Genomic DNA, 26,938 nt, shown 5'->3' with positions numbered 1-26,938 from the left:
ATTTATATTTATCTCAAACACAACTCCTCTCCCTATTCTGGAGAGTCTCTCAAAGCTTTTAAAAGCACAGAAGCCCACCGGCTCTTCACGTCAGGGTGGGCAAAGGATCTCATGGTGTTGCATAAAGAGGAGAAAAAGCTCTTTGTCATCATAGGAGAGTAACGACATCAGCTAATTAACACAGATGTGAACAATGCTAGCCTTTAGGAACTTTTGCTAATGTTAACAGCTGAGAGATAAACAGTCGCCCCCTAACGGAGCTGCAAACAGCCGGTATAACTTTACTGATCTGTTTCTGGAGATTTAAATGTCGTTTGAATGGAGAAACAGAAACGTTAAATATCAGACTGAACGTCGTGGGTCAAAAAACTACGTCGTGTTTCGACAGACATGATTTTGTAAGTTTGCTAGTGCAGTTAGTGCAGAGTTCAGCTCCAGTCCTGCAACCCCTGCACTGCATAACTGTGGTTTCCCTGGTTAAAACACCTGATATTATTAGCTAATTAGTCCCTGTTTGAGCTGAACGAGGTGTGAACAGCAGAGAGAAACACTAAACTGTACAGTGCAGGGGCTCCAGGCCTGGAGTCTTAAACACTGAATTAAAGGTCTGTGTGTCTCTCGTCATTCTCAGCTTCTGTCGCGTCTTGCAGGTGAATCATTCACAAAGCACAGCAAATTGAAGACATTGTGCTCCGCAGTCACTCACTGATTTGGTCCTCAAGATGGCGGTGACTATACAGTGTGATGTCACACGAAACACGAGAATAAAGCCTTCCCAGAAGACCATTACTGCAGCAAAGAGGAGGCAAACTGTTAATATTATTAACACATGCCCTTGATTTCAGAAGAGGCGTTGGACGAGCGGGTGTCTTCGCATGTTTAGTGCTCAAAAATGGAAACAGTATGTACAAATTCTGACGCATTCTCTAAATAATTAATCTAAATATTTTCATCTCCCCTAAACTGGTTTCAAATCCACAGTACTGGAGTATAAAATGGCAAAAATGTCCAGCTATGTAAATTATATTTCATTACTTTTGTCTAAACCCAGATGTTGCTGTGGTCTGGTTCTGAGACTGATACCTTAAAAAGATACAACCACAACTAACAAAGAAACTACAGCCAGCATCTACCACAACCGCAGTGAGGAGATAAAAGATATGACAAAGAAGGCATTCCAGATGAAGTGTCTGTAGATAGGCTGTGCATTAAGCATCAGCGAATGTTAAATTGATTTGAGATCACTTCTGGCTCTCGCTGTTGAGCCTAAACATGTTCACAATATTGATCAGATGCTGGAAACGTAAATGAATCACAGTTACCTTGAAGAGTTTGCACTGAAAAGGAGGAATGCATGGAGAGTGAGTAGGCAAATTTTTACCTCCCTCACAAGCTTTGCTTGCCAGAGGTGTTTTCAGCGTGATGAACACCTGGACATGTTGGTGCAGCTTGGTGTGCTTATTCATGTTGTCTGTATTTTATTAAACACGCAGTAGGTGTGTCACCACGACCTGGAAGAGCATGTTGTTGTTATTCTTTTCTTCTTAGTTATTTGTAGAGAAACATTAATGTGCCCTGCGTCAGTATTGACAGCATTCGTAGGTGTTTTCGTAAAGCTGCATTATATGACTAAAGATGACCTTTCGCAGTGTTATTGAACGTGTGGGTTTTTTTCCATTGAGGGTTTAATTTGTTTTTGTTGTTTCGAGTTCTGTATGTGTGGGGGTGTTCTGTGTTAGCATGATGATGTTTTTATGTTTTTTCATCTGAGGTAATAGCTGATAATTGCTCATTGAAATCAGAGTATTGATCAGGTACATATCTGTGGTTTATGTCCTCCTATGTCCATTCACAAGTGTGGGTGGGCTTCTGTGATAGTAGATGAGGTTCTTGAACTACTTTGGCTTCGACTGAGGCTGATAGTTGCGTGGAAGCTATGACGGACACTGTCAGTCCACACAGTCAGTGATGAATATCCGCTGAGTATAGAGGCGTGTGAGGGCAAAGTGGGTGGTGGGTTGGTGTGTGGTTGACTCACATCAGCTTCAAGTAGAGGCATAAGGTCTTCATGCAGGATCAGCAGGATGGAGTTTTTTAAAGCAGGTAGGTGGGAGTCATAAGTCAGTCTGCCAGTTTGAGAAATAGTTTAGCCAAAGGCATTGATTTCAGTTATAGCTGATGGGCGATTCCTGCATAACCCTGATCCCATTTACGAGAAGGAGGGTGTCAGGCGGTGTGGGTGTGTAAGGTGGAGCAGGTCTGATCATGTTGAATCGCACTTAGAGCACCCATTAAACGCCACTTTGCATTACATATTTAATAGGTCTGTGTTTTTATTAACCTAAATACAGACCATTTGAACTTTTAAGTATATTGGGATGCATCAATAGCATTATTTTAGGCCAAGTACAAGTACACATTCTTTAGTACTTTCCGATAGAGAGTCAGATACTATACTGAGTAACCGGTAACACTGTATTTGGAGTGGTGCTTTGTAGATGATTAATAAACTCTTAACAGATTATCAGTAACACATCCACAACATATTGGTGCAGTAGTGAAGCACCTGAATACATTGAAGTAAATATCTTGTAGATGTACTGTTGATACATTACTTACATTAAGTAGCTGTATTGTTAATATGTTACCTCCATCATGCAAAACCAAACCTTACCAAACTTACCTAAAACCTAACCCTCACCCTGGCCCTAACCCTAACCCTGAATTTAACCTCAACCCAAAACCTAATCCTAATCCTCACCCTGGCCCTAATCCTAACCTTAACCTCAACCCAAAACCTAATCCTAACCCTCACTCTGGCCCTAATCCTAACCCTGAATTTAACCTCAACCCAAAACCTAATCCTAACCCTCACTCTGGCCCTAATCCTAACCCTGAATTTAACCTCAACCCAAAACCTAATCCTAATCCTCACCCTGGCCCTAATCCTAACCTCAACCCAAAAGCTAATCCTAACCCTCACTCTGGCCCTAATGCTAACCCTAACCTTAACCTCAACCCAAAACCTAATCCTAACCCTCAACCTGGCCCTAATCCTAACCCTAACCTTAACCTCAACCCAAAACCTAATCCTAACCCTCACCCTGGCCCTAATCCTAACCCTGACCTTAACCTCAACCCAAAACCTAATCCTAACCCTCACTCTGGCCCTAATGCTAACCCTAACCTTAACTTCAACCCAAAACCTAATCCTAACCCTCACTCTGGCCCTAATGCTAACCCTAACCTTAACTTCAACCCAAAACCTAATCCTAACCCTAACCTTAACCTCAACCCAAAACCTAATCCTAACCCTCACCCTGGCCCTAATCCTAACCCTGACCTTAACCTCAACCCAAAACCTAATCCTAACCCTCACCCTGGCCCTAATCCTAACCCTGACCTTAACCTCAACCCAAAACCTAATCCTAACCCTCACTCTGGCCCTAATCCTAACCCTAACCTTAACCTCAACCCAAAACCTAATCCTAACCCTAACCCTGGCCCTAATCCTAACCTTAACCTTAACCTCAACCTAAAACCTAATCCTAACCCTAACCTTAACATTAACCCAGAACCTAATCCTAACCCTCACCCTGGTCCTAATCCTAACACTCGTATGTGTTTGTCTACACAGGACCACTCAGAATAGTCACTGAGTACCCTGCTTAGAACGAAGTAGTTGTTAGTGTAGGTGAATGCACCTTAAGAGTTAAATCATTTAAATCTAGCTGATTTTAAATGATGTGAGCTGGGTGGCTATGCTACATTAGGTACCTTTGATTGAGTAGCACTGCAGTGGAGAAGAGTGGATTTTGTTCCATGTAAGAAAAGCGTTTCTGTACAGCTGTAAGTAAAGTTTGTGTCACAGTTTTAAACCCTGATCTGTCTCCTTCAACACAGTGACAGCAGGAATCACATCTGAGGAGCTCACATGTGGAATGCTACGTCTGAAGTCTTTTGTGTGGCTGGTTGAGCTGTGGTTGAATGTCCTCTAAAGCCAGACATGCACTGTGTGACTTCAGAAGTCTTGTTCTTCAGTGACTCACACTGTACATCTGAATGCACTGCCCGTCGTGTAGAGACAAAGCCTATGATTTATATACTCACACTATTAAAAAATCAAACAGAGTAAAGTCAGCATAGATGGACTTTGGTAAGAAGTATCTACTCTTTTGCCTCCGTTTTTCCAGCCTCCGTGTCTCCACCTATATCGAGGAAGTGGTTGTGTTTGTGTGTTTAAAACGGTCTAAAATCATACAGTGCAGGAATCTGCCAAGGCAGAATGTCTAACGTGATCAGAGACTTTGTGTCTGACTGTCTCTGTGTGAGCTGTGCCTTAGTCCCTGCCAGCTTGAGTCGTTTGTTCATTAGCGTGGCAGCTGCACTCGGCTTATGGCACACGGTCTATGACCACGAGTAAATGAGCGCAGTATTGTCTTGATACCCGATACCAGTACTGATATCGATGCAGTCCTAATATGTTCGTCTTTATGATATTTATTTTTTTCGCTTTTCACATTATTATAGCTCTTGTTACACTAAGCTGTGTAAACACACGTATCATCCTCATATCTCTAAATTTGAAACTTTACAGGAGAAGAGAAAAACATTCTTAAATTGTAATTGAAGTTAATGTAAGAAGATTTCTTTTAAAGTAAATTTGGACAATTTCTATTGGTCTATTCATAAAATTTGAATGCAATGCAAAGAGTAACTAGAGTTTTCAAATTATGCAAAAAAAAGTAAAAAACACCAAAAATGGATATTCAAGGTTTTTGTGCGAGAGTGACGTTATTCTTCCACTGTCATATCAAAACATTACCTTATTTTCTTACACAATTTTAAAATGCCAGCTGCCCTTTACAATTTATGAACATTTCATGGCCAATTCCATGACAAAGGGACCCATAGATCCATAGAAATGGTTCTATAAATAAATATATATATAAATAAGTTATAAATAGTGTGTAGAATGCATATTGCTTACTTGAGACTACACAGGTACCAGTTAGCATTATGTAAATTTCATGTGACTTTGGAAAGTGGTGTATTTCATCAGGAGGTCAACAATATATTCTTAGAATTAAAGAGTTCATATCATAAAAAAAAAATTTCCTCCCTTTTTTTTTTGAAGTTTGATGTTGTATGTAAACATTGTTTGTTCAGAATGTACTGTTTATTCCCCAGTACATGCAGTCCACCTACAGAAACTAAGCTGCAAAAATAGCCTGTTTTGAATTCCCTATAAATGTGATGTCATGAAAAGCTTCTGTCATATGTAATGATTTTACATATATCAGCCTATTTTACCACCATTCAACAACAGTTTCGCTCCACCCATTAACACTGAAGCCATAAGAACTGCTTCACTCTTGATTGCCTTCTTAATAAGGCAGAATACAGAACAGCCAATGGGAACAAAGGTCATTTACATACATCACACTGTAACAAAAACAGCCTGGGATAAAGAAAGGTTGGAAAATTGTCATGTAAAAATATACCCTCACAGGTGTCATAGGGGGACCTCAGGAGAGAAAAAGAAAACAGAAGAAATGAAAAATATGTGCCATCTGTACTCTGTCTTTTCTGTTATCAATAACATTTGATATTATCGCACAGTTATATAGTAACAGTAATTATTGCAAGTGAAAAGTATCTGATTTCACCGTGTGATACACATCTGGAAAAGACTAGAGCCCTTTCTTCAGTCTCATGTCTCAATCTGGAGGAATCAATGAGAACTGATGATGAGGGACTGTTTATAATTGACAACTAATCTGTCAGTATGACTATGGAGGCCCTTCATGTTCATCTGAGGTTATTTGTACTATTTTTAAGCTAGTGGCCTTTCTTATCACAGTCATGGTGATGTTTTTAACAGGCTTTTAGGTACGACAGACAGGCTTTTTTAAAAGGGCCTTAAAGAAACTAGCAGACCACAGAGAAAAAGTGCTGTTTAATTCATTATTTCTGAGTCATTACTATTCAGATTGCTTTCATGTGTGCAAGTGCATCATCCTTTTATAACTAAAGCTAAAATAACTTTTTAAAACTTTTTATAGGATAGTCTTATCGGTTGTGCTATACTTCTAAAAATAAAGGTACTAACAGATGAGACCCATTTAGGATCCTTTACTTGTAGAGTGCATGTAGCTATTTTAGAGAACAACTTTGCATATAAGTATAAACTGTTTAGTGTTTATAGTCCCATTTACATGAGTATGTATGTACAATAAGAAATAGTAACTCAGTAACAGTCAGCCTTTTATAATACCTTTTAATATCAGATTTAAATGCTACACAACTTAGACTGACTGACTAACTGATTGACTGACTGATTTACCTACTGACTGACTTCATTTATTCATCCATTCATTCATTCATTCATTCATTTATTCATCCATTCATTCATTATTCTTCCATTTTTTGTAATCTTTATGATTTGATTCAAGTAGTTATTGCCTTTTGGTGTATATTCAGTTATTGTATACATTGTGGGACCCCAAAAAAACCCTTTGTTTATTTAGGGTCTTAAACAGGCAGAAATATGTGCCCTAAAACAGATTTTACGTTGGACTATTCCCTCACGCACACACACACCCACATTCCTAACTGCCTGCATCATTATCTAGAGGTCAGTGCTGAACCGAGCAGGTACTATTTTTGATCGTTACTGGTCAGCGCTTAACAGAAGCTGTTGATTGGAGTGGCCCTACATTGCTCAGTCATATGCTCACAATATATGACTCATCATGTTATTATTATCATTGTTCATCTCTATAAACAGCAGCACTTTTGCTATATGTGCCGCCGATGATGACTGTTCACAGATAACAGTACACCAAGCTTTAAACGTTCTCCTACGTCTCTAACATTAATGACCACTGTCTCTGGCCTTGCCTGCGGAACTGCTCATTACACAGAGCTTAACGTTCAGGAACCATAGTTTTCAAACCCTGGGTCACGGCCCTCAGCTGGGTCGTCTAGAATTTAAAAATAGATTGGCCTGTTTGGGTGGCTGAGCAGCACTGAATTGCTAAGATAGATATTTGTTCAGTTTGTTTAGTTTTTTCATGGAGTTTGTGTAGACGCTAACATTAGCACATTGCAGAATAAAATAGATGGTCATGTAAGTCTGCCTGCATTGCGTATATTAAAGTAAAATACAGGTCTGGACTGCAAACCTTTCATGGAATTGGAACACTTTTGCTATGCTGGGTGAATTCACACGGCATAAATAAGATAAAAATTACAAATGTATGATAAACTCCCATTCATAATACCTGTCATATACTTTAAAATGCAAAGAAGAGGAGATCACGAATTCGAATATAAAAATAGTAAAATTTAATTGAAGAAATTTTTTTTCAGGATTACAGGAAAACTAAAAGGAAACATTATTAAGAACATGGATGCAACATATCTGAAGTAGAAAAGTTCAAAAGCCAAACGAAAGAGACATGAGGGAGGGGGAAATGAGAATATCACCCAGTCACTGGTTAAGTTTAGTCAAAATAATAATGTGCCTTATGCGTATCCTAATGACGCCTGCAACAGCACTCTCAGGGCTTAAAGCGTCCCCGGTAACCTTCAGTCATATTTCACCCAGTTACACAACGATGGAAATACCCAGTTCCAGCTCCATAATGCTACGCCATCATGTGTGGAATAGTTTGGAGATGGGCATAAACAAGTCCTATTCTCATGTTACAATAACGTTCTGAAGGAATTATAAGCCTCCAAGCGTCATGATGTCTGTAAAGAGACCAAACACCACACAAACAGACTACAGACCTCATAGAGACACAAAAGCCAAAGAAAAATATACTTAAATGTAAGAAATATATTTAAAAATATACTATATTGAAGGAATGCAAATGTAACTACAGGGGATAATCTATACCGTATTCAGTTATGCCATTACAGCAACAATGTACAATAAAAAATGACAGAATACAGATAAAGTTCAGGCTGCTACTGTTTAAGATAACTTATATAGTGTCAGAAACTACACAAGCAAGTCTTTTAGAGATTACTGAGCAAGTCAACACGGTTTTAGACTTTCAGGCATGTCATTTGCAGAACACTAATTGGAGGCTATACGCTTCCATTACATGTTAGCTACATTAACTCCTACGGAAAATTAAAGACACAAATGGCAGACGTGTTTGCTCATCAATTGCAGTTGAGGTAAAGGTAAAATTTTGTGAATTTCTTTAAGACCTTAGTTAGATTTTTGTATCTGTAATCTTTTAAATGCAACTTTTTGTATTTTTAAATTTGGCATGGAATAAACTTTGATATATATATATGATGAACATTGATATATATTGGATGAACATTAATATATATTGAATGAACTTTGATATATATAGCATGAACTTTGATATATATTGAATGAAAGTCTCTATTGAAGGGTTGAGGATGGGCAAGAAAAACTGTACATCAATAAATGGGCATTAACAAACTCCAGGTGGAGCTTAAAGGAAGGGAATTCTGATAAAGTGACCAGTATCTATACACAGTGATCCTGTGGACAGAGTGACCTGAGAGTGGCTGATATATGATGTGAAGACACAGATGGGTGGAGTTTCAATATATGCATAATTTGACATGGTGCAGAAGAAGAGTCAGATGAGGCCATAACTTCTGTTTGAAAAATGCTCTTTTATTGAGAGCAAGGTAGGGGATGGGTGCAAGGCTACAACACACACAACCCCAAAAGTCTGTCTCTGTCTGAACAAAACATTTTATGAATTATATTATTTATTTTTTCATCTCAATGTTCGATCCATGTACATCAAGCTTCATTCAACATATATATAAATTTTCATTCAATATATATCAATGTTCACTCCATATATATACAATGAACTTTGATATATATACAATGAACTTTGATATATATACAATGAACATTGATATATATTGATTGAACATTGATATGTATTGATTGAACATTGATATATATGGAATGAACATTGGTATATATGGAGTGAACATTGATATATATTGAATGAAAATATATATATATTGAATGAACCTTGATGTACATGGATCGAACACTGAGTTGAAAAAATGAATAATATAATTCATAAAATGTTTAGTTTAGACAGAGAGGGACTTATGGGGCTGTGTGTGTGTTGTAGCCTTGCACCCATCCCCTACCTTGCTCTCAATAAAAGAGCATTTTTCAAACAGAAGTTATGGCCTCATCTGACTCTTCTTCTGCACCATGTCAAATTATGCATATATTGAAACTCCACCCATCTGTGTCTTCATAATAATTAATTAAAATAATAATTCATAAAATGTTTAGTTTAGACAGAGAGGGACTTATGGGGCTGTGTGTGTGTTGTAGCCTTGCACCCATCCCCTACCTTGCTCTCAATAAAAGAGCATTTTTCAAACAGACTGTTTACATTGTTATTTAATGTTGCTATGTTGTTGTTCCTCAGTTACAGTGTGTGTATGTGTTTACTCTGTTATTTTGTGTCCAGCTCAGAGTTAGGGAGAGTGTATTTGTGTTTGGTGACCATCAGAAGAAAGAGTAGGGCTAGGAGTGACCTACCTCAATTTTCAGTTGCTTTTCAAGTGGCACTGTTTTCCCTTGCTCTCAATAAAAGACCATTTTTCAAGCAGAAATTATGGCCTCATCTGACTTTTCTTCAGCACCATGTCAAATTATGTATATATTGAAACTCCACCCATCTGTGTCTTCACATCATATATCAGCCACTCTCAGGTCACTCTGTCCATGGGATTACTGTGTATAGATACTGGTCACTTTATCAGAATTCCCTTCCTTTAAGCTCCACCTGGAGTTTGTTAATGCCCATTTATTGATGTACAGTTTTTCTTGGCCATCCTCAACCCTTCAACAGCGACTTTCGACTTCAATATATATCAATGTTCATTCCATAAATATCAAAGTTCATTATATATATATCAATGTTCATTCCATATATATCAATGTTCATTAAATATTTCCTGTTTGGCTTGCCATAATATATATATATTTCCATCTTTGCTTCACTGGTATAAACACATGTATCCTTGCGCATACTTCTCTGATCCAGCTCAGAACACTGAGGTCATCTCAATGGGAGCTCTTTCAGCGAGGAGTATCCTTTCATGCATACTAATCCCAGAATCAGCAGAGACTGGGTGCTACCCATGGTGTGTGTGTGTGTGTGTGTGTGTGTGTGTGTGTGTGTGTGTGTTTGGTCCGGTCCATTATTTTTTGCTATTTCTGAGCCCCCATGTCCCCATAGCACTCTTGGATTAATCTCCTTAATCCCGTTTTGTGTTATCTGTGCAGGCCACATATCGTCCATTCCTGAAGCAGGTTCTGGAAGAGATCTTCAACCCGAACCGACCTGAGTGCCCTGACATAGAACACACTTCAGGAGGACTGACTGACCTGCTAAAGACCGGCTTCAGCATGTTCATGAAGGTAGCACGCATGCACAAATACAGGCATACAGTCTACATGCTAACAAATATACCAGATAATACAAAAACATGTACCTAACTGTGAGGCCTGGACGATATGGTCTTTGCTAATTATTATCACAGGATCAGCCTTTACATTATATCACAGTCTGCAATATGCAAAGGAGCCTCTGACCAAACTGAATGTTTTATTGCGTGCTGTGAGCAGCCACAGATGTTCTTTGTGTGTTCTGAAGAACACATTCGCATAATCTAACAGACATAAACCATTTCAGTTAAGTGCAATAATGAAGGCAAGTTGTTAATCATGTCTTATTAAGCGTTCGCCAAAGGTTCTTATTAAGCGTGTACCAATTTCAGTATTGTGCTAAAACATTTTTAAAATAAGCATTAAGGCAGTATACTGAAATTTCGAAGTTTATCAGTCATACATCCATGGGTCTCTTTCAAGTGTCTCTCGTTCTTTTCTCATATCTTTTGGGGAAACCACAGTCAGTTTTTTAATTATTATTTTGGGAATAAGTGTGCTCCTACAAATGTAAAAGGTAACTGTATTCTGAAAACAGCCTTTTCAAAATGTAACTTGGACTAAATACAGGTACTTAATTTCTGTATTCTGAATATATATTCCCAATACTTGTATTCTGTTACATCTCAACCCTGGATATAGGTGCAGTGTGGGATGAGATGGATTGTTAGTTGTAGGTACAGTTTGGAGTGAGTTATAGATGGTTATAGGTATAGTTTGAGGTGACTTAGTTATAGGTGTAGTTTGGGGTGAGCAAGTCATTTATAGGTGTAGTTTGGGGTGAGTTTGTTATATATGTAGTTTGGGGTGAAATGGAATGTTAGTTGTAGGTGCAGTTTGAAATAAATTACAGTTAGTTGTAGGTGTTGCTTGGGTTATAGATAAGGCATTATTAGATGAAACCTTCAGAGCCACATGGGTGCTATGCAAATGTTCATCTGTCTGGCTTTTTTCCTCATAGTCATAGGTGTAGTTTGGAGTAAGATAGGTGTGGTTCAGAGTAAGATAGATATAGGTGTAGTTTGGGGTGAGATAGCTATAGGTGTAGTTTGGGGTGAGATAGCTATAGGTGTAGTTTGGAGCAAGATAGGTGTGGTTCAGAGTAAGATAGTTATAGGTGTACTTTGGGGTGAGATAGCTATAGGTGTAGTTTGGAGTAAGATAGGTGTGGTTCAGAGTAAGATAGTTATAGGTGTACTTTGGGGTGAGATAGCTATAGGTGTAGTTTGGAGCAAGATAGGTGTGGTTCAGAGTAAGATAGTTATAGGTGTAGATTGGGGTGAGATAGCTATGGGTGTAGTTTGGAGCAAGATAGGTGTGGTTCAGAGTAAGATAGTTATAGGTGTAGTTTGGGGTGAGATAATTATAGGTGTAGTTTGGGGTGAGATAGCTATAGGTGTAGTTTGGAGCAAGATAGGTGTGGTTCAGAGTAAGATAGTCATAGGTGTAGTTTGGAGTAAGATAGGTGTGGTTCAGAGTAAGATAGTTATAGGTGTAGTTGGGGTGAGATAGCTATAGGTGTAGTTTGGAGCAAGATAGGTGTGGTTCAGAGTAAGATAGTTATAGGTGTAGTTTGGGGTGAGATAGCTATAGGTGTAGTTTAAATTGAGATAGTTATAGGTATAGTTTGGGTGAGTTATTATTAGTTACAGATTTAGTTGGGGTAAAGTCATAGGTGTAGTTTAGGATTATAGTTAGTTATATAGTATAGGAGTTATAGTTGGTTATGGGATAGTTTCGAGTAATAGAGTTATAGGTGTAGTTTGGGGTGAGATTGTTATAGGTGTAGTTTGGGGTGAGATTGTTATAGGTGTACTTTGGAGTGGGTTATGATTAGTTATAGATGTAGTTGGGGTAACTTATAGTTGGTTATAGGTATAGTTTAGGATGTGTTATAGCTATAGGTGTAGTTTGGGGTGAGAGTTAGTTAAAGGTGTAGTTTGTGGTGAGATTGTTAGGTGTAGTTTGGGTGAGGTAGTTATAGGTGTAGTTTGGATTGAGACAGTTATAGGTGTAGTTTGGGGTGAGATTGTTATAGGTGTAGTTTGGGGTGAGAGTTGTAGGTGTAGATTGGGGTGAGTTATAATTAGTTGTAAGTGTAGTTTGAGATGACTTAAAGTTAATTGTAGGTGTAGTTTATGGTGAGATGTAATGTTAGTTGTAGGTATAGTTTGGGGTGAGAGTTAGTTAAAGGTGTAGTTTGGAGTGAAATAGTTACAAGTGTACTTTGAGGTGAGATTGTTATAGGTGTAGTTTGGGGTGGGAGTTATAGGTGTAGTTTGGGGTGAGAGTTATAGGTGTAGTTTGGGGTGAGAGTTAGTTAAAGGTGTAGTTTGGAGTGAAATAGTTACAGGTGTAGTTTAGGGTGAGATTGTTATAGGTGTAGTTTGGGGTGAGAGTTATAGGTGTAGTTTGGGGTGAGATAGTTATAGGTGTAGTTTGGGGTGAGATAGTTATAGGTGTAGATTGGGGTGATCTTGTTATAGGTGTAGTTTGGGGTGAGATAGTTATAGGTGTAGTTTAGAGTGAGATGGTTATAGGTTTAGTTTGGGGTGAGACAGTTATAGGTGTAGATTGGGGTGAGATAGTTATATGTTTAGTTTGGGGTGAGAATTGTAGGTGTAGATTGGGGTGATCTTGTTATGGGGTAGTTTGGGGTGAGAGTTATAGGTGTTGTTTGGGGTCAGATTGTTATAGGTGTAGTTTGGGGTGAGATGGTTATAGGTTTAGTTTGGGGTGAGACAGTTATAGGTGTAGATTGGGGTGAGATAGTTATATGTTTAGTTTGGGGTGAGAATTGTAGGTGTAGATTGGGGTGATCTTGTTATGGGGTAGTTTGGGGTGAGAGTTATAGGTGTTGTTTGGGGTCAAATTGTTATAGGTGTAGTTTGGGGTGAGATTATTATAGGTGTAGTTTGGGGTGAGATGATTATAGGTGTAGTTTGGGGTGAGATTGTTATAGGTGTAGTTTGGGGTGAGATTATTATAGGTGTAGTTCAGGGTGAGAGATATAGGTGTAGTTTGGGGTGAGATTGTTATAGGTGTAGTTTGGGGGAGAGTAATAGGTGTAGTTTGGGGTGTGAGTAATAGGTGTAGTTTGGGGTGAGATAGTTATAGGTGTAGTTTGGAGTGTGAGTAATAGGTGTTGTTTGGGGTGAGATAGTTATAGGTGTAGTTTGGGGTGAGAGTTATATGTGTAATTTGGGGTGAAACAGTTGTAGGTGTAGTTTGGGGTGAGTTATAATTAGTTGTAAGTGTAGTTTGAGATGATTTAAAGTTAATTGTAGGTGTAGTTTATGGTGAGATGTAATGTTAGTTGCAGGTATAGTTTGGGGTTAATTACAGTTTGTTGTAATTGTTATAGCTTAAGGTGGATTATAGTCAGTCATGAATATAGTTTAGGGTGACTGTAGTTAGTTGTAAGTTTGAGGTCAGTCATACCCAGGGGTGAGTGGGGCTGGGCTGAGTCTCGGAGGCTGAACTGACCTGTCATTCCAAGCTGTGGGAGGTTGTTATGTAAACTCTACTGCATTATCTTTGATTACATACCAGCAAACGCAGCTGAGAGCTGCTCGAGCTTGTCTATAGCTTTTCTCACTAACCCCTCTCCCCCACAACCATACTTACACACACCCATGCTGTGTGCTTTAATATCATACAACACATCTTCTTCTCTCAGTGCTGAGAGATCTTACAGCCTACCCTGTTAGTCTGGTGAAGTGCTGTTTGCTTTGTGCATAATGACTGAGGAAGGATGGATGAATAAATAAATAAATAAATAAATCTTTCTCCTTTTCCTTGTTTTTCTCTTTTTTCTTTCTTTCTTTCTATCTCTCTGTTGCTCTCTCTCTTTCCCCCTGTCTTTCTTGTCTATCTCCAACTTGTCTTTCACTCATTTTCTCTATATTTCTGTCTGATACACATGGCAACAGGTAGGTGTGTGTCTTTGTGGTGATGTGAACACGTTGCTGCAGGTGCACATGTTCATGCTGTGTGTGTTCTCGTCCTTTGGGGTTTGCGTCTCTATTGAAGTGTGTCTAACACATCCTCACACGCACACATGACCACCAGTCTAATTGTATTGGTCTTGGAGAGTCAAATGACCCTTAGATGATATCTTAATCAATAAGACATTATTAGATGAAACCTTCAGAGCCACATGGGTGCTATGCAAATGTTCATCTGTCTGCTTTTTTCTCTTTCTTTCTCTGAAACACATGTTTGTCCATGCCTGGTTAGTTTCCAGTGCAGCACGTTGCATTGCAGCCTATCTTCAGGCCCTGCCCTCCTGCGCCTGTCCCTCTGATTGCCTGATTACTATTCACAGACTCGCCACTCCACTCAGCCAATCGCACACTGCCATTATGTCTGACAGGCCAATCACGCACAGCAGGACTGACCGAGCTCCAGCGTGGCTTGCTCAAACCGAGCATCTGCATGTGTGTGAGAGCGTGTGTGTGTTTTTTGGCTCTTTTTGAGTGTGTGTTTCAGAGAGTGTCTGAGTGTCTGTGTGTGCAGGCGAGTTGAAAGAATCTGCTCTTCTCTCTCTGTATTTGCACTTATTGGCTCGTCTTTATTCCTTTGTGGATGTGAGCCTTTGCCTCCGTGTACGTGTGCATGTGTCAGTCATAATGGATGGGTACAAGCTGTGTTTGTGTGGAAATGTCCAATCTCACCCCAGCCCTCTAACTGAGGTCTGACTCACTACACTGCTAGAGTGAGAGAGAGAAAGACTGACCACCAGGTCTGCATGCATAATGCCTTGTACTGCTCACCTATTATTCAGTTATTAATCTTAAAGGAATAATTTGTCGAGAAATCAAATTTACACAGCATTCAACTCCCCCCAGATGTAGACGGTCAGACAAGATATGTTTGGTGTCCAAACTGGGCCTCTGTAGTTTAGCACTGGGGCTGTGAGGCTAACATTGCTAATAAACATTAGAAGTCAATAGTCATCTTTTCTGTAAATGCATCCTCGGAACTTCACTCAGTTCACGCAAACCACATCCAGGTTTTCATTAAGGTCACACAGGCTTGTCAATGTGGTTTACAGAATAGTATGAATCATTGTGTGAAGTTACAGTAAATACAGTAGGAAATACAGTATTATTGACCTTAATGTAGTGGTATAATATGCGTTTTAAGGCTACAAAATGGTAACTTTACAGGAGAAGGAAAAAACATGCTTTATTTTTATTGTAAGTCAATGGAACCAGACTTTTTTCTAGGTCATTTTGGGCTGTTTCTTTTGGTCCATTCTTCATGAAATTAAACACAATGTAAAGAACAACAGGCATTTTCAAATTATGTCCAAAACTGGGGATACAAGGTTTTCTTCCGACAACAGCGATAAGCATTAGTATTATTCTGGCTGTTCAATGGTTCATTTGCTTTTAAACATTTATACAAACATTTGCTTATTTCTGCTGTTAAATACTTGCTTATGTTCATGTCCACCTACTGTCCCATGTTGAGTACAGTTGCTGTACCTCCTAATGAAAACTGCAAGCATCTGAATGAGAGATGCTGGAGCACTGTGGAAAATATGGTGTCTGTAGTTCATTTGCACAATCATGATGTTTATCCCAGTAATCAAAGTTAAAATGGGAAACTTTATAGCTCATGTACTGAATTTATTCACAGCGATTATAATGAAGCACGGCAACAGTACATTGGGTCTAGTGACAACCTGGATAGAGAGAGAAAGAGAGAGTGATAAAAGAGAGAGAAAATGTTGCAAAGATAGAAGAGGAGAGAGACAGGGCAAGAGAGGTAGAGGGAGGAAGTGAATGAAAGAGTGAGGAAGTGATAGAAAGAGAGAGAAAGGGCAAGAGAGATAGAAGGATAAAGAGAAAGAGAGAGTGCAAGACAGGAAGAAAGAGAATGAGAGAGGGAGAAACAAAGTGAGAGAAAAAGCTTGAGAGATAGAGAGAGAGTGAGAGAAAGTACAAGAGAGTGATAGTAAGAGAGAAAGGTCAAGAGAGATGGAAGAAAAAAGAGAATGAGAGAGAGTGCAAGAGAGAGAAGGAGAAAGAGAATGAGAGAAAGGGGGAGAAACTCAGCGAAAAAGTAAGAGCAATAGAGGAGAAAAGAATGAGAGAGAGTGATAAAGAGAAAGGACAGGAGAGAGGGCAAGAGAAGAAAAGAGAAAGTGTGAGGGGGAGAAAGAGAACATCAGAGGGAAAAAGCAGGAGAGATAGAGGGAGAAAGTATGAGAGAGAGAGAGAGAGAGAGAGAGAGTGACTGATAGACAGAGACAATGTAAGAAAGGTAGAGAGAAAAAGAATAAGAGAGAGGGAGAATGAGTGATAGAATGATGTCTCATAAAAAAAAAACGTCTCATACACACACACACACACACACACACACACACACACACACATATATATATATACACGCACGCATGAATACACGTTTGTTTTTCATGTATTGATTATTGTTCTATTTTTATTGTATCCTGTCTTTTTAAAATTACAGCTCTACAACTTAGCAATTTTGCAATGTTTAACATGTTAAGATGAAAGGTTTTTTTTTATTTTTTATTTTTTTAATTCCTAGAATCTAATGTTCACCTTAAATCATTGATTTCTGTTCAAATGTAGCATATTTGTCATGCCAATAAAGCACCTTGAATTGAATTGAATTGAATTGAATTGAATGAAAATGTGAGAGGGAGAAAAAGAGTCATAGAAAAAGAAAGTGCAAGAACGTGCGAGAGAAAGGTGATAGAGAGAGAAAGTGTGAGTGGAAAAAAGAGATAGAAAGTGAATTAAACATGCAAGAGAGGGAGAAGGAAAGTGATGGAGAAGAGTAAGAGTGATAGAAAGAGAAAGAAAGTGATTGAAAGCAAGAGAGGGGAAGAAAGTGATTGAAAGACAAAGTGATAGTGTGATATAAGAAGAAAGAGAGAGAGGTAGAGAGAAAGTGAGAGAGATAGTGGGAGAAAGAATAAGAGAGGAACTGAGAGAGAGGGGAGAAAGAGACTGATAGAGAAAGAGAGAGAGAGAGAGAGAATGTTCTTGATTTTGAATGAATTTAAGCAAACAGACACGTTAAACTCATTACTGTTCACAACTGCCCCTCTGTCTTGTAGGTCAATCGGCCCCACCCGAGAGATCATCCTTTACTGTTTCTTGTCCTGGTGGGCGGAGTCACCCCTTCAGAGCTCCGCCTCATTCGTGAGGCCGTCTCCTCCCATAAAGCGGGGACACAGGTGAGTACATATACTTCCATATAATACAGTGGTTGACAGTCCTGGTCCTGGAGTAACTGCTGTCCTGGACATTTTAGTGCTGCCCTGCTCTAACACACCACCTCAACTCAGGAAGAGCTGTTAATCTTAGCTGATTAGTTGGATCAGGAGTGTTAGAACAGGGAAAGTACACAAAATATGCAGGGCAGAAGTGGACGCATCATTCAGAATGGTCACTCCAGAGCTCCTTGTGTCTTCCAAGCCTACTTGTTTGACTTAATTCATCCTGAGTATCAGGATTATATTCAGCAAACTTCAGTTTTTGTTCTGAGATGCATTTTAGCCAGATAATAAATACGTCATACAGATAAATACGATGTTTCTCCAAACCACAGCTGACAACCGAAACCCCCTCCCAATACATCACATTACATCACAACGCATGTGATCCACAACCATGTTGACTAAGTGTGTTTTCACATATAGTTCTTTTCAAATGAACCAAACTGAGTTCTGTCAAAGTGATCCTGAAAGGGAACCAACTGCAAATGACCTCAGTTCATTTTGTGTTCAAAAAGAAAGTGAACTATAAAGAGGACTCAGTTTTCTTTCTAGTCCTTTTCAGCACTGTTGAGATCTCAGACCACTTCTTATTCAGACCACAACTCCATTAGAGCTCAGACCCCTTTCACACCACTCATGGTGTGCGCAGAGCTCGCGAAGTGGGCAGCCTTATTTGATAAAACTGACCTTTCCGGTGGCGAGAGGAACCACCAGACACGCTGGCTCCTCTCCAATTTGCTGCACTGAAACGATTGGCCGAAGTTCATCGCACAAAATTGGAAACATGGCCCTGCGTGTCATTACTGAGCTCCACCCGGCAAAAATCCACATCTGCAATGAAGTAATGTTTGAAAGAGAAGCAGGGAATTTTCATTCATTTAGCGTTCATTGTGAAAGCAGCTTTAAACTCTGTGTTGCATGTCCAGCATGAGCCTTTAACATGGTAAAATCATGGGAGCTTTCGCACATCGTGGCTAATATGTCAGGCTGCTGTCTTGTCACAGATCAGCGGACAGGCTTTATCCTCAATAGAACCTTATAAATGACCCTGTTTTACCTGCTGAAGTGCTGGAAGACTGTGGCTGTGTGTACGGTCAGCCTCAAGGTCTTCACCAAAAAGCAAAACAAAAGCGGACTGGGGCTGTTTTGTTTTCACAATGCACAAATCAATCGAACCACAGAATGAACTACAAACACCTCGAGAGATGGTCTCAGTTCAAGTCATTTTTGGGGCTGTTTAGTGGGGTCTGAATTTGTTTGGCGTGTTCACATATGCACAGAAAACCATGACTCAGCGGTCCACTTCAGACACTGACACGGCCCAAGTGTGAAAACGCCCTAAAACAACTTCTTTTGTAAACTTAAGTTTAAGAAAATTAAGGCCGCCATCTTTTACACAGAAAAGGAAAAACACAAACTAGGAACAACACAGGCAATTAGTTACCATGTTATGAGCTGATTTGTGTATTAGACTCAATAAAGTACCTGTTTTATCATGACTGACTGGAGATGCATTTGACTACCAAAACCTTATCAGGATACAGTTCAGATTCAAGCTGCATTGAGTGTAAACTGAGTTTTTGTTTGGCAAGAAATTTCTGAACTGCTCCCACATCAAGCTTGTCATATGACATAAAACCAGTAAAGATCTTCCAGGACTAAATTACAGGTTCCTCACTCTGGTCCTGTTGTACACTAAAGTGTGCAGGGGTACACAGGGCCCATGTTGGGAACCACGTCGTAGACTGTGACATCAGCCTCATTATGTCAAAAATAGAACTGTCACTCAAATATGTGTGATAAAAATAAGTGGTCCAGTTTAAAATAAACCAAAATAGACCAAAATAATTGCTCTCTGGAAATAACAGTGGGATCACGAAATGATCTTTTGGAGCTTAGTGTGCTACCTAAACCAAATGTACATCATATGTCCAAAAGTTTATAGACACCTGCTTAACATTTTGTCTGAAATCAAGGCTATTAATAGGGAGTTTATCTCTCTTTTCTGCAGTAACAGCCTCAACAGATGATTAGTTCTGAAACTCCACCGCATTTCATACCAAAGGTACTCAATAGAGCTCCATCACTTCAGAGAACAGAGTTTCACTGCTTAACAGCCTAGTGCTGACTAACTGGCGCTTGGCATTGGACGTGGTGACTCATGTGCAGCTGCTCCAGAGCGTCTCATGCTATAGGCTTTTCTGTGGAGATTATACAAGCAGTTGAGCACCTGTAGCAGTAATGGGTACACCTTAAAGTAGCTGAATTCACTAATTAGGAGGCGTGTCTGAATACTTTTGGACATATATTGTATTTGGGACATTAAAAAAGTTGGTGTCACTTTATTTTGTCAGTCCACTACAGTCCCCTATAGATTATCTACAGATGTTCAAATTGGTAACAAAATATCTGTTGAAACTCAGTAGATTCTAAACAGTGGTGAGGTCAGGGTTAGGATTTGGACCAGGGTGAGGGTTGGGTCTAGGTTTTGGGTGGGATCAGAGCAGGTTTAGAGTTAAAGAAATTGTGGTCAATTTAGTAGATATTTAGTTGTACAAAGCATCTAAAGTGGACTATCCAAATAAAGTGTTAACAAAAAGTTTGCCTGGGCATTTTGACTGGATGCCATTGGGGACAATATAAAGAACTGGGAAGGTCTAAACTCAAATTTACCCCACTTTATATGATTGTCATTTGAGAGGATAAGCCACATTGCCTCCCAGTTCTCTCTCGTCTCTCAAACGTTTTTAAAAATCAGTCAGATTTGCTAAAATAATTCTATTCCTGTTTTGCACCATGATCATCACAGTGAGTGCCACTTTGAACGTTCAGTCCGACAGTTAAAGCCAATTTTAACACCGTGGTGCTTTTGGACTGAAAGTGTTAATTAACTTTCAGCCTGAAGATAAACAGTGGACAGTGTCGACCAGAGGAGGATGGGTTCCCCTTCTGAGTCCTGGTTCCTCTCAAGGTTTCTTCCTGTTTCTCTTAGGGAGTTTTTCCTTGCCACTGTCGCCACTGGCTTGCTCATGGGGGCTTGGACCCGGACTTCTTTTTGTAATGCTCATTTCCTTGTAAAGCTGCTTTGTGACAACACCTGTTGTAAAAAGCGCTATATAAATAAACTTTACTTTACTTACTTACTACACCATAGAGGCTTTGCAGTGGAGGTTCAGTGGTGCAGCACTTTACTGCTCTACTGCAGAGCTTTAGTTTGCAATGCAAGGATGTGACAGATGTTCAAGATGTTCAGATGATTAGAAATGAATAAAGCCTTTTAGTAAGAGAGGGAATGTATGAGAAGAGGCAGCAGGGGACACTGACCTACATTTTATATTGCTTTCTGCTTGATCCCATAAAAAAAAAAACTCATGAAATATGTTTCAATTCATCCGCAAAGGGAATAAGACCTTATCAAGCACCATCCTGTTTAGATTATTGTTATTAACATGGTAATCCCTTGCATGGGTGAAGAGAGTCCTATTTACAAATGTTTATATTTCTGTAATCTGTTGTGTGCTCAGATTGTTTGTGTGTATGTGGGTGTGGGTGTGGGTGACGGCAGGGTGCCTGTTTGCATCCACACAAGCATGCTGACCTGTATTCATTAGGACATCAGAGGTCCTGTATCAGTGTTATTCATGCTGCTTATTATCATAGAGTATCAAAGCTGATTAAAATGTGTGTGAGAGAGAAAGTGTGTGTCTCCCTCAGACTGAAAAGAGATATAATTGAGTCCAGACAGAATGAAAGGGCTATTGTGGATCAAAGCTCTGTGTCATGAATAAATCAGAAAATCATAAAAGCAGAAAACAGAGAAGCTCGCAGACGGGGCAGCCCACACACACTGCTCGACCTCAGTGTGCACACTCGTATGCGCGAGTGTGCATTTGTGCCCCTTTTCTATGCGTCCTCAGTGTGAGATTTATGTTGAATTTCAGGGCTAATGCCTAAGATCAAACACCAAGCCTAACTTGCTGTAAATCTCCTTCTTCTCCTCCACAGAACTGTAAAAGCTTTTTAGCTGAGTTCAGGTCTTTTCATGGCACTTAGTGAAAAGAAAATGTGCTCATTCACCATAAATAGAGCTCAAATCAATCATTTATTAAAGGTTTTTTTTAGACGGACCCTAAAAAGTGTCGGAGGAAGATAATGGTGCAGTGAAACAGCTTACCTCAACACCTACGTCAACTCTCCACTCAGATGCAGTATGCTAAATTCAGTAGCATGAATTGAAGTGGCCCACATTATGCTCATTATTTTTGGTTGTATTTTGCTGGTTAGCATTAGATGCCTCTGAAAAAAGGACTATTTCCTTATTAGCATTAAGGAGCTCATAAAAAAAATTGAGTTTGTTAGCATCATATCGCTCTGAAGAAATGTTTTATTACTGGTTCTGAAAAATGCTTTATGAATGGATTAGCATTAGATGGTTCTGAGAAAAGGTTTGTTTGCTAGTGTGTGTTAGATGACTCGGAAAAAAAGCTTTATGGACCGGTTAGCATTATATGGCTCTGAAAAATAATGCTTTATTTTGTTAGCGTTCAGTGTGAAAAAGAATGCTTTAGTTGATTAGCATTCAATGACTGTGAAAAATAACGCTTTAGATGGCCAGCATCAGATAATAACTCTGAAAAATAATGCTTTAGTTGATTAGCATTCAATGACTGTGAAAAATAATGCTTTAGCTGGTCAGCATTAGATAGTAACTGAAAAATAATGCTTTAGATGGTCAGCATTAGATGGTAACTCTGAAAAATAATGCTTTAGATGGTCAGCATTAGATAGTAACTCTGAAAAATAATGCTTTAGATGGTCAGCATTAGATAGTAACTCTGAAAAATAATGTTTTAGATGGTCAGCATTAGATAGTAACTGAAAAATAATGCTTTAGATGGTCAGCATTAGATGGTAACTCTGAAAAATAATGCTTTAGATGGTCAGCATTAGATAGTAACTGAAAAATAATGCTTTAGATGGTCAGCATTAGATGGTAACTCTGAAAAATAATGCTTTAGATGGTCAGCATTAGATGGTAACTTTGAAAAATAATGCTTTAGATGGTCAGCATTAGATAATAACTCTGAAAAATAATGCTTTAGATGGTCAGCATTAGATGGTAACTCTGAAAAATAGTGCTTTAGATGGTCAGCATTAGATGGTAACTCTGAAAAATAATGCTTTAGATGGTCAGCATTAGATGGTAACTGAAAAATAATGCTTTAGATGGTCAGCATTAGATGGTAACTGAAAAATAATGCTTTAGATGGTCAGCATTAGATGGTAACTGAAAAATAATGCTTTAGATGGTCAGCATTAGATAATAACTCTGAAAAATAATGCTTTAGATGGTCAGCATTAGATGGTAACTGAAAAATAATGCTTTAGATGGTCAGCATTAGATGGTAACTCTGAAAAATAATGCTTTAGCTGGTCAGCATTAGATAGTAACTCTGAAAAATAATGCTTTAGCTGGTCAGCATTAGATGGTAACTCTGGAAGTAATGCTTTAGTAGCTGGTTTGATGGTCAGCGTTAGATAGCCCTGAAAAAATCTATAATTGCTGAGCAAAAACTTTCTGGCCTTCTCAGCTCTGATCTTCATGTTTTAAAAGCTCTTATTTACTCTGGAATGTGTCTCATTCTGGTTGCTAATGTTACAGCTAGCTTTGGCTGCTCAGAGACTGATTCATGTGTTATCTTTAGACTAGATAAAAATACAGTGTTGAATACTTCATGAATTCAGAGGAAGGTCAGTACCCTATTCTCTAAACCCGACTTGAATGCAGGTCAAGTTGAGGTTTGAAAGTTTTAATTAAATCTCAGGCTCTGGATTCATGTGCTGTAAATTTGATTTCCTATTTGAATGAATGTTATTCCAGAGTATGCATGTTCTTTTAATTACACATCTCCCATGTTGGCCCCATGTTGGCTGTGGCACAATGTTTTTTTTTTAATTCCCATTAAAAATGATGAGATTTCGTTGTTATCTACTTACTATATTGGTCATATCCATGTTATATCAAACGTGTGCTAAAGGATTATGAGTAAATAAATTACAATACAACTTTACCATTTTTCAAACTTTAAAATAATTTGTGAAATATTTGAGCAAGATTCATTATTTTTATAAAAAAAAACAACGTACACATCTATGCTGCAAATGAAAATATGGACTTTGTTTCGAGCCCCTGCCATTCAGCTGAATGTAGGCATAAGTCACAACTTTGCCTGCATGTTTTGTTGTTTGTTCATTTGTTTTTTGTTGTTTTGTTTTTTTTTGTATACACCCAGATCTTTTCCCCCACTATGAACCAGTACTGACCATGAAATCCAGGTTAGCCGTATCTTGTACTTTCCCAATTATTTATTTCAGTATATCTTACTGTATAGCTTAATGTGCAGTGGCTTCTCTTTGTGAGAGTGTGCAGTGGGTTCCAGGCGACTGCACCACCCACTACGCCACCATGCCGGCCCTCTTTTGTTTTATTTATTTGTTTATTTCCAGGTTTAAATGAAAAAAATCCCAGATTCTCAATGTGGTCTCAGATCTTTGGACCCCACTGTATGTATGTCTGATTGATTCTGATACTTTCTTGTCTGCTGCAGCTGTAATGTGAGATAATGTGTGGTGTGTGTGTCTCTTGTAGGTTTTGGTGGTCTCTACCAGGCTGCTGAGGCCGGCTGATGTTCCACACCTGCTTTTCAACACCAACAGACTCTCGCCTGATATAGGAGTGTGAGAAGAGGATGAAGACCACATGCACTCAAACTCTGAAATACACAATCAGTAAAATGTTAAAAACACAGAGGCACTTAGCAATTATTTCTTTAAAAGTTCTCACCACACAAAAACACAGACGTTTTAGGGACATTTATTTAATTTGTTTTCCTCTCCATTGAAAGCCATTATAATTAAACCTTAACATGACTTAATGTACTAAAACAATGACCTATAAACACCAAATTCTCTCTGCATTATGGTTTAATCATTTTGGCATTAGGCAGTGTTACAACCAGCAAAGTGTGAAGGAAGTTTGGTGTTCCTAGTTTGTTGTTTTAGCACATTAAGCCACACTATGCTTTTTTCACATTAAGCTTTTAAGAGTGCTTCAAACAAAAACCTAAACATCTCGCTACAAAAGCACTGTGGAGCGCAGAGTGCCAAACAGGGTGGATTAGGTAGATCTTGAGTGGTTACAGGTGTTTTCAGTTCTGTGGTCCAACTGGGGACGAGCTGGTGACTGTGGGCAAACAGTGAACGTGAAAAATAAGAAGAAACTGTAAATACGTATTTTGTTGTATGTGACCAAAAACCCTAAAGGAGGCTGAGTGTTAGAGGGTTATAACATACGTGTAACTTAACTGGTTTAAATAAATTGAAGAATGTTCCCATGCTTGTGTGTGTTTGAGACACAGTTATCAGATCTGTTTGCGGTAAATGCTTATCAGTTTCTGCTGCAGTATGTAAATGACTTGACATTGACACCATTCACCACAAACACACACATCACACTCGCACACAGTCAGTGGGAACAGAGCAGATTTCACACATTGCTCACAGTCTGGGAAGTGTTGATGTTCTCACCTCATTTGTTTAGTCTCTTCTCTCTCTGTTCTCTCTGCATCTTCACATTTCTCTCCACTCAGCGCTGCTTCTGATCATGTAAGGGGGTGTGTTGGGGGGTGTTAACAGAGAGCAGATAGATGTGGGGCTGTGATACTTTAATGTAGTTTTGCAAGTGCTTTTTCTCTCTGATCTTTCTCTTGTCCTCACACACATATTGATGAGTAGTAATGGGTTAATATATCATGGCCGGACACAAACCGTGTGTTGTAGCAAGATGAAAGATGCTGCTTCACTCTTGTTGGTGGCATGGTGAGCGCAGTATGCTGTCCCAGAAGGCATCCTCTCAGTATTTGCCGCATACACAAACAGTTTATTAGGGTACCTTCTCTGTATTGTACTAGTTACAGTTAGTTTTAGCACCCACTCATAGGCTTCTATGATGTGTCAAATCATAGAGAAGAACTATTTATGCATTTGAATGGTTATTTGAGTGCTTTTGGTTACATATATTGTTGCGGTACAAAGAAAAACATGTTTGTCCATTGTTCTTGGTTTTTAGATTTCTGCATTATTTGAGCACAGCAGCTGCCCTTTACATTGTGTAAAAAATTTCATGATGAATGTACTGATAGAAATACTACAACATTGCTTTGAATCGCTGTTTTACGGAAGAAAACCTTGTATCTCCAAAATGGTAACTTTACAAGAGAAGGAAAAAAAAACTACTTTTAAAGTAATTCAATGGAACCAGACTTTTTTCCCCCCAAGTAATGTTGGATGAAATTTACACACAATGTAAGGGCCGACTGGCATTTATGTCAAAAACTGAAAATGTTAAAAATGGAGATACAAGGTTTTCTTCGATATCACTGCTGTCAAATCAAAACACCAGCTAGCATTTACACTGTCAAAATTTCAGGTAGCCTATTTGTCATGCAATTTTGACAGTGTAAATGCTAGCTGGTGTTTTGATTTGACAGCAGTGATATATGTGTGTGTGTGTATATGTGTATATATATATATATATATATATATATATAAATAAAATGTATGAAAGAGCTAGATAGATTCGTATGCCAAATTTTGAACTCCCCAGTCAGGTTCTGTTGACTTAAGTGAAAATAAGTGCACAATGTATGTACATTTTAAGCAATTCAGTGTATCACAATGTGTTAAATTCAGCAAATAAACAGTAATTGTGCATTAACACTTGTAGAAGTGTGTTCTCTGTAGAGAATGTGTTCACTTATTTTCACTGACAAAAATCAACAGAACATAATTTGAGTGTCACCCAAACTTTTGCATACAACTGTATATTTAAAGAAAAACTATTTCCATCTACTATAGGGTCCTTGAACCATGCTGAATCATCCATGGCCATAGATTACATGCTGCATGCTAAAGGTGCAGCAGATTAGTTTGAAAAACACTACTGCACACTACTCCTTTGAAGTATAAGTTTAAAATGCTATGTTGGAGTGGTTTACATATTGCTTACCCCCATTCCTGCACCGCCTTACGCTCTGGACTACAAGTGATGTTTAACTGATGATACAAGTCTGCTACTGTCATGAGTTTGTGTTGTGTATTCAATGAATGAAAGCAACAGCCTGGAGCCAGACAGA

At 38.8% G+C, this 26,938-nt stretch overlaps 1 protein-coding gene across 1 annotated transcript in view; it reads left to right on the top strand.

Moving 5' to 3' along the window:
• The window catches only part of scfd2 (sec1 family domain containing 2), a 236,551-nt gene extending 211,417 nt beyond the window's left edge, over positions 1-25,134 (top strand). The window contains exons 7-9 of the mRNA XM_036581471.1: positions 10,325-10,459; positions 17,583-17,702; positions 24,394-25,134. Coding sequence (XP_036437364.1) covers positions 10,325-10,459; positions 17,583-17,702; positions 24,394-24,486 — 348 coding nt within the window. The 3' untranslated portion in view covers positions 24,487-25,134. The remainder of the gene's footprint in view (positions 1-10,324; positions 10,460-17,582; positions 17,703-24,393) is intronic.
• The last annotated feature ends 1,804 nt before the right edge of the window (positions 25,135-26,938 follow it).

This window comes from Colossoma macropomum, unplaced genomic scaffold, assembly GCF_904425465.1.
Source record: "Colossoma macropomum unplaced genomic scaffold, Colossoma_macropomum, whole genome shotgun sequence".
Classification (NCBI taxonomy): domain Eukaryota; kingdom Metazoa; phylum Chordata; class Actinopteri; order Characiformes; family Serrasalmidae; genus Colossoma; species Colossoma macropomum.
This window is presented reverse-complemented; position numbering and strand designations above follow the sequence as displayed.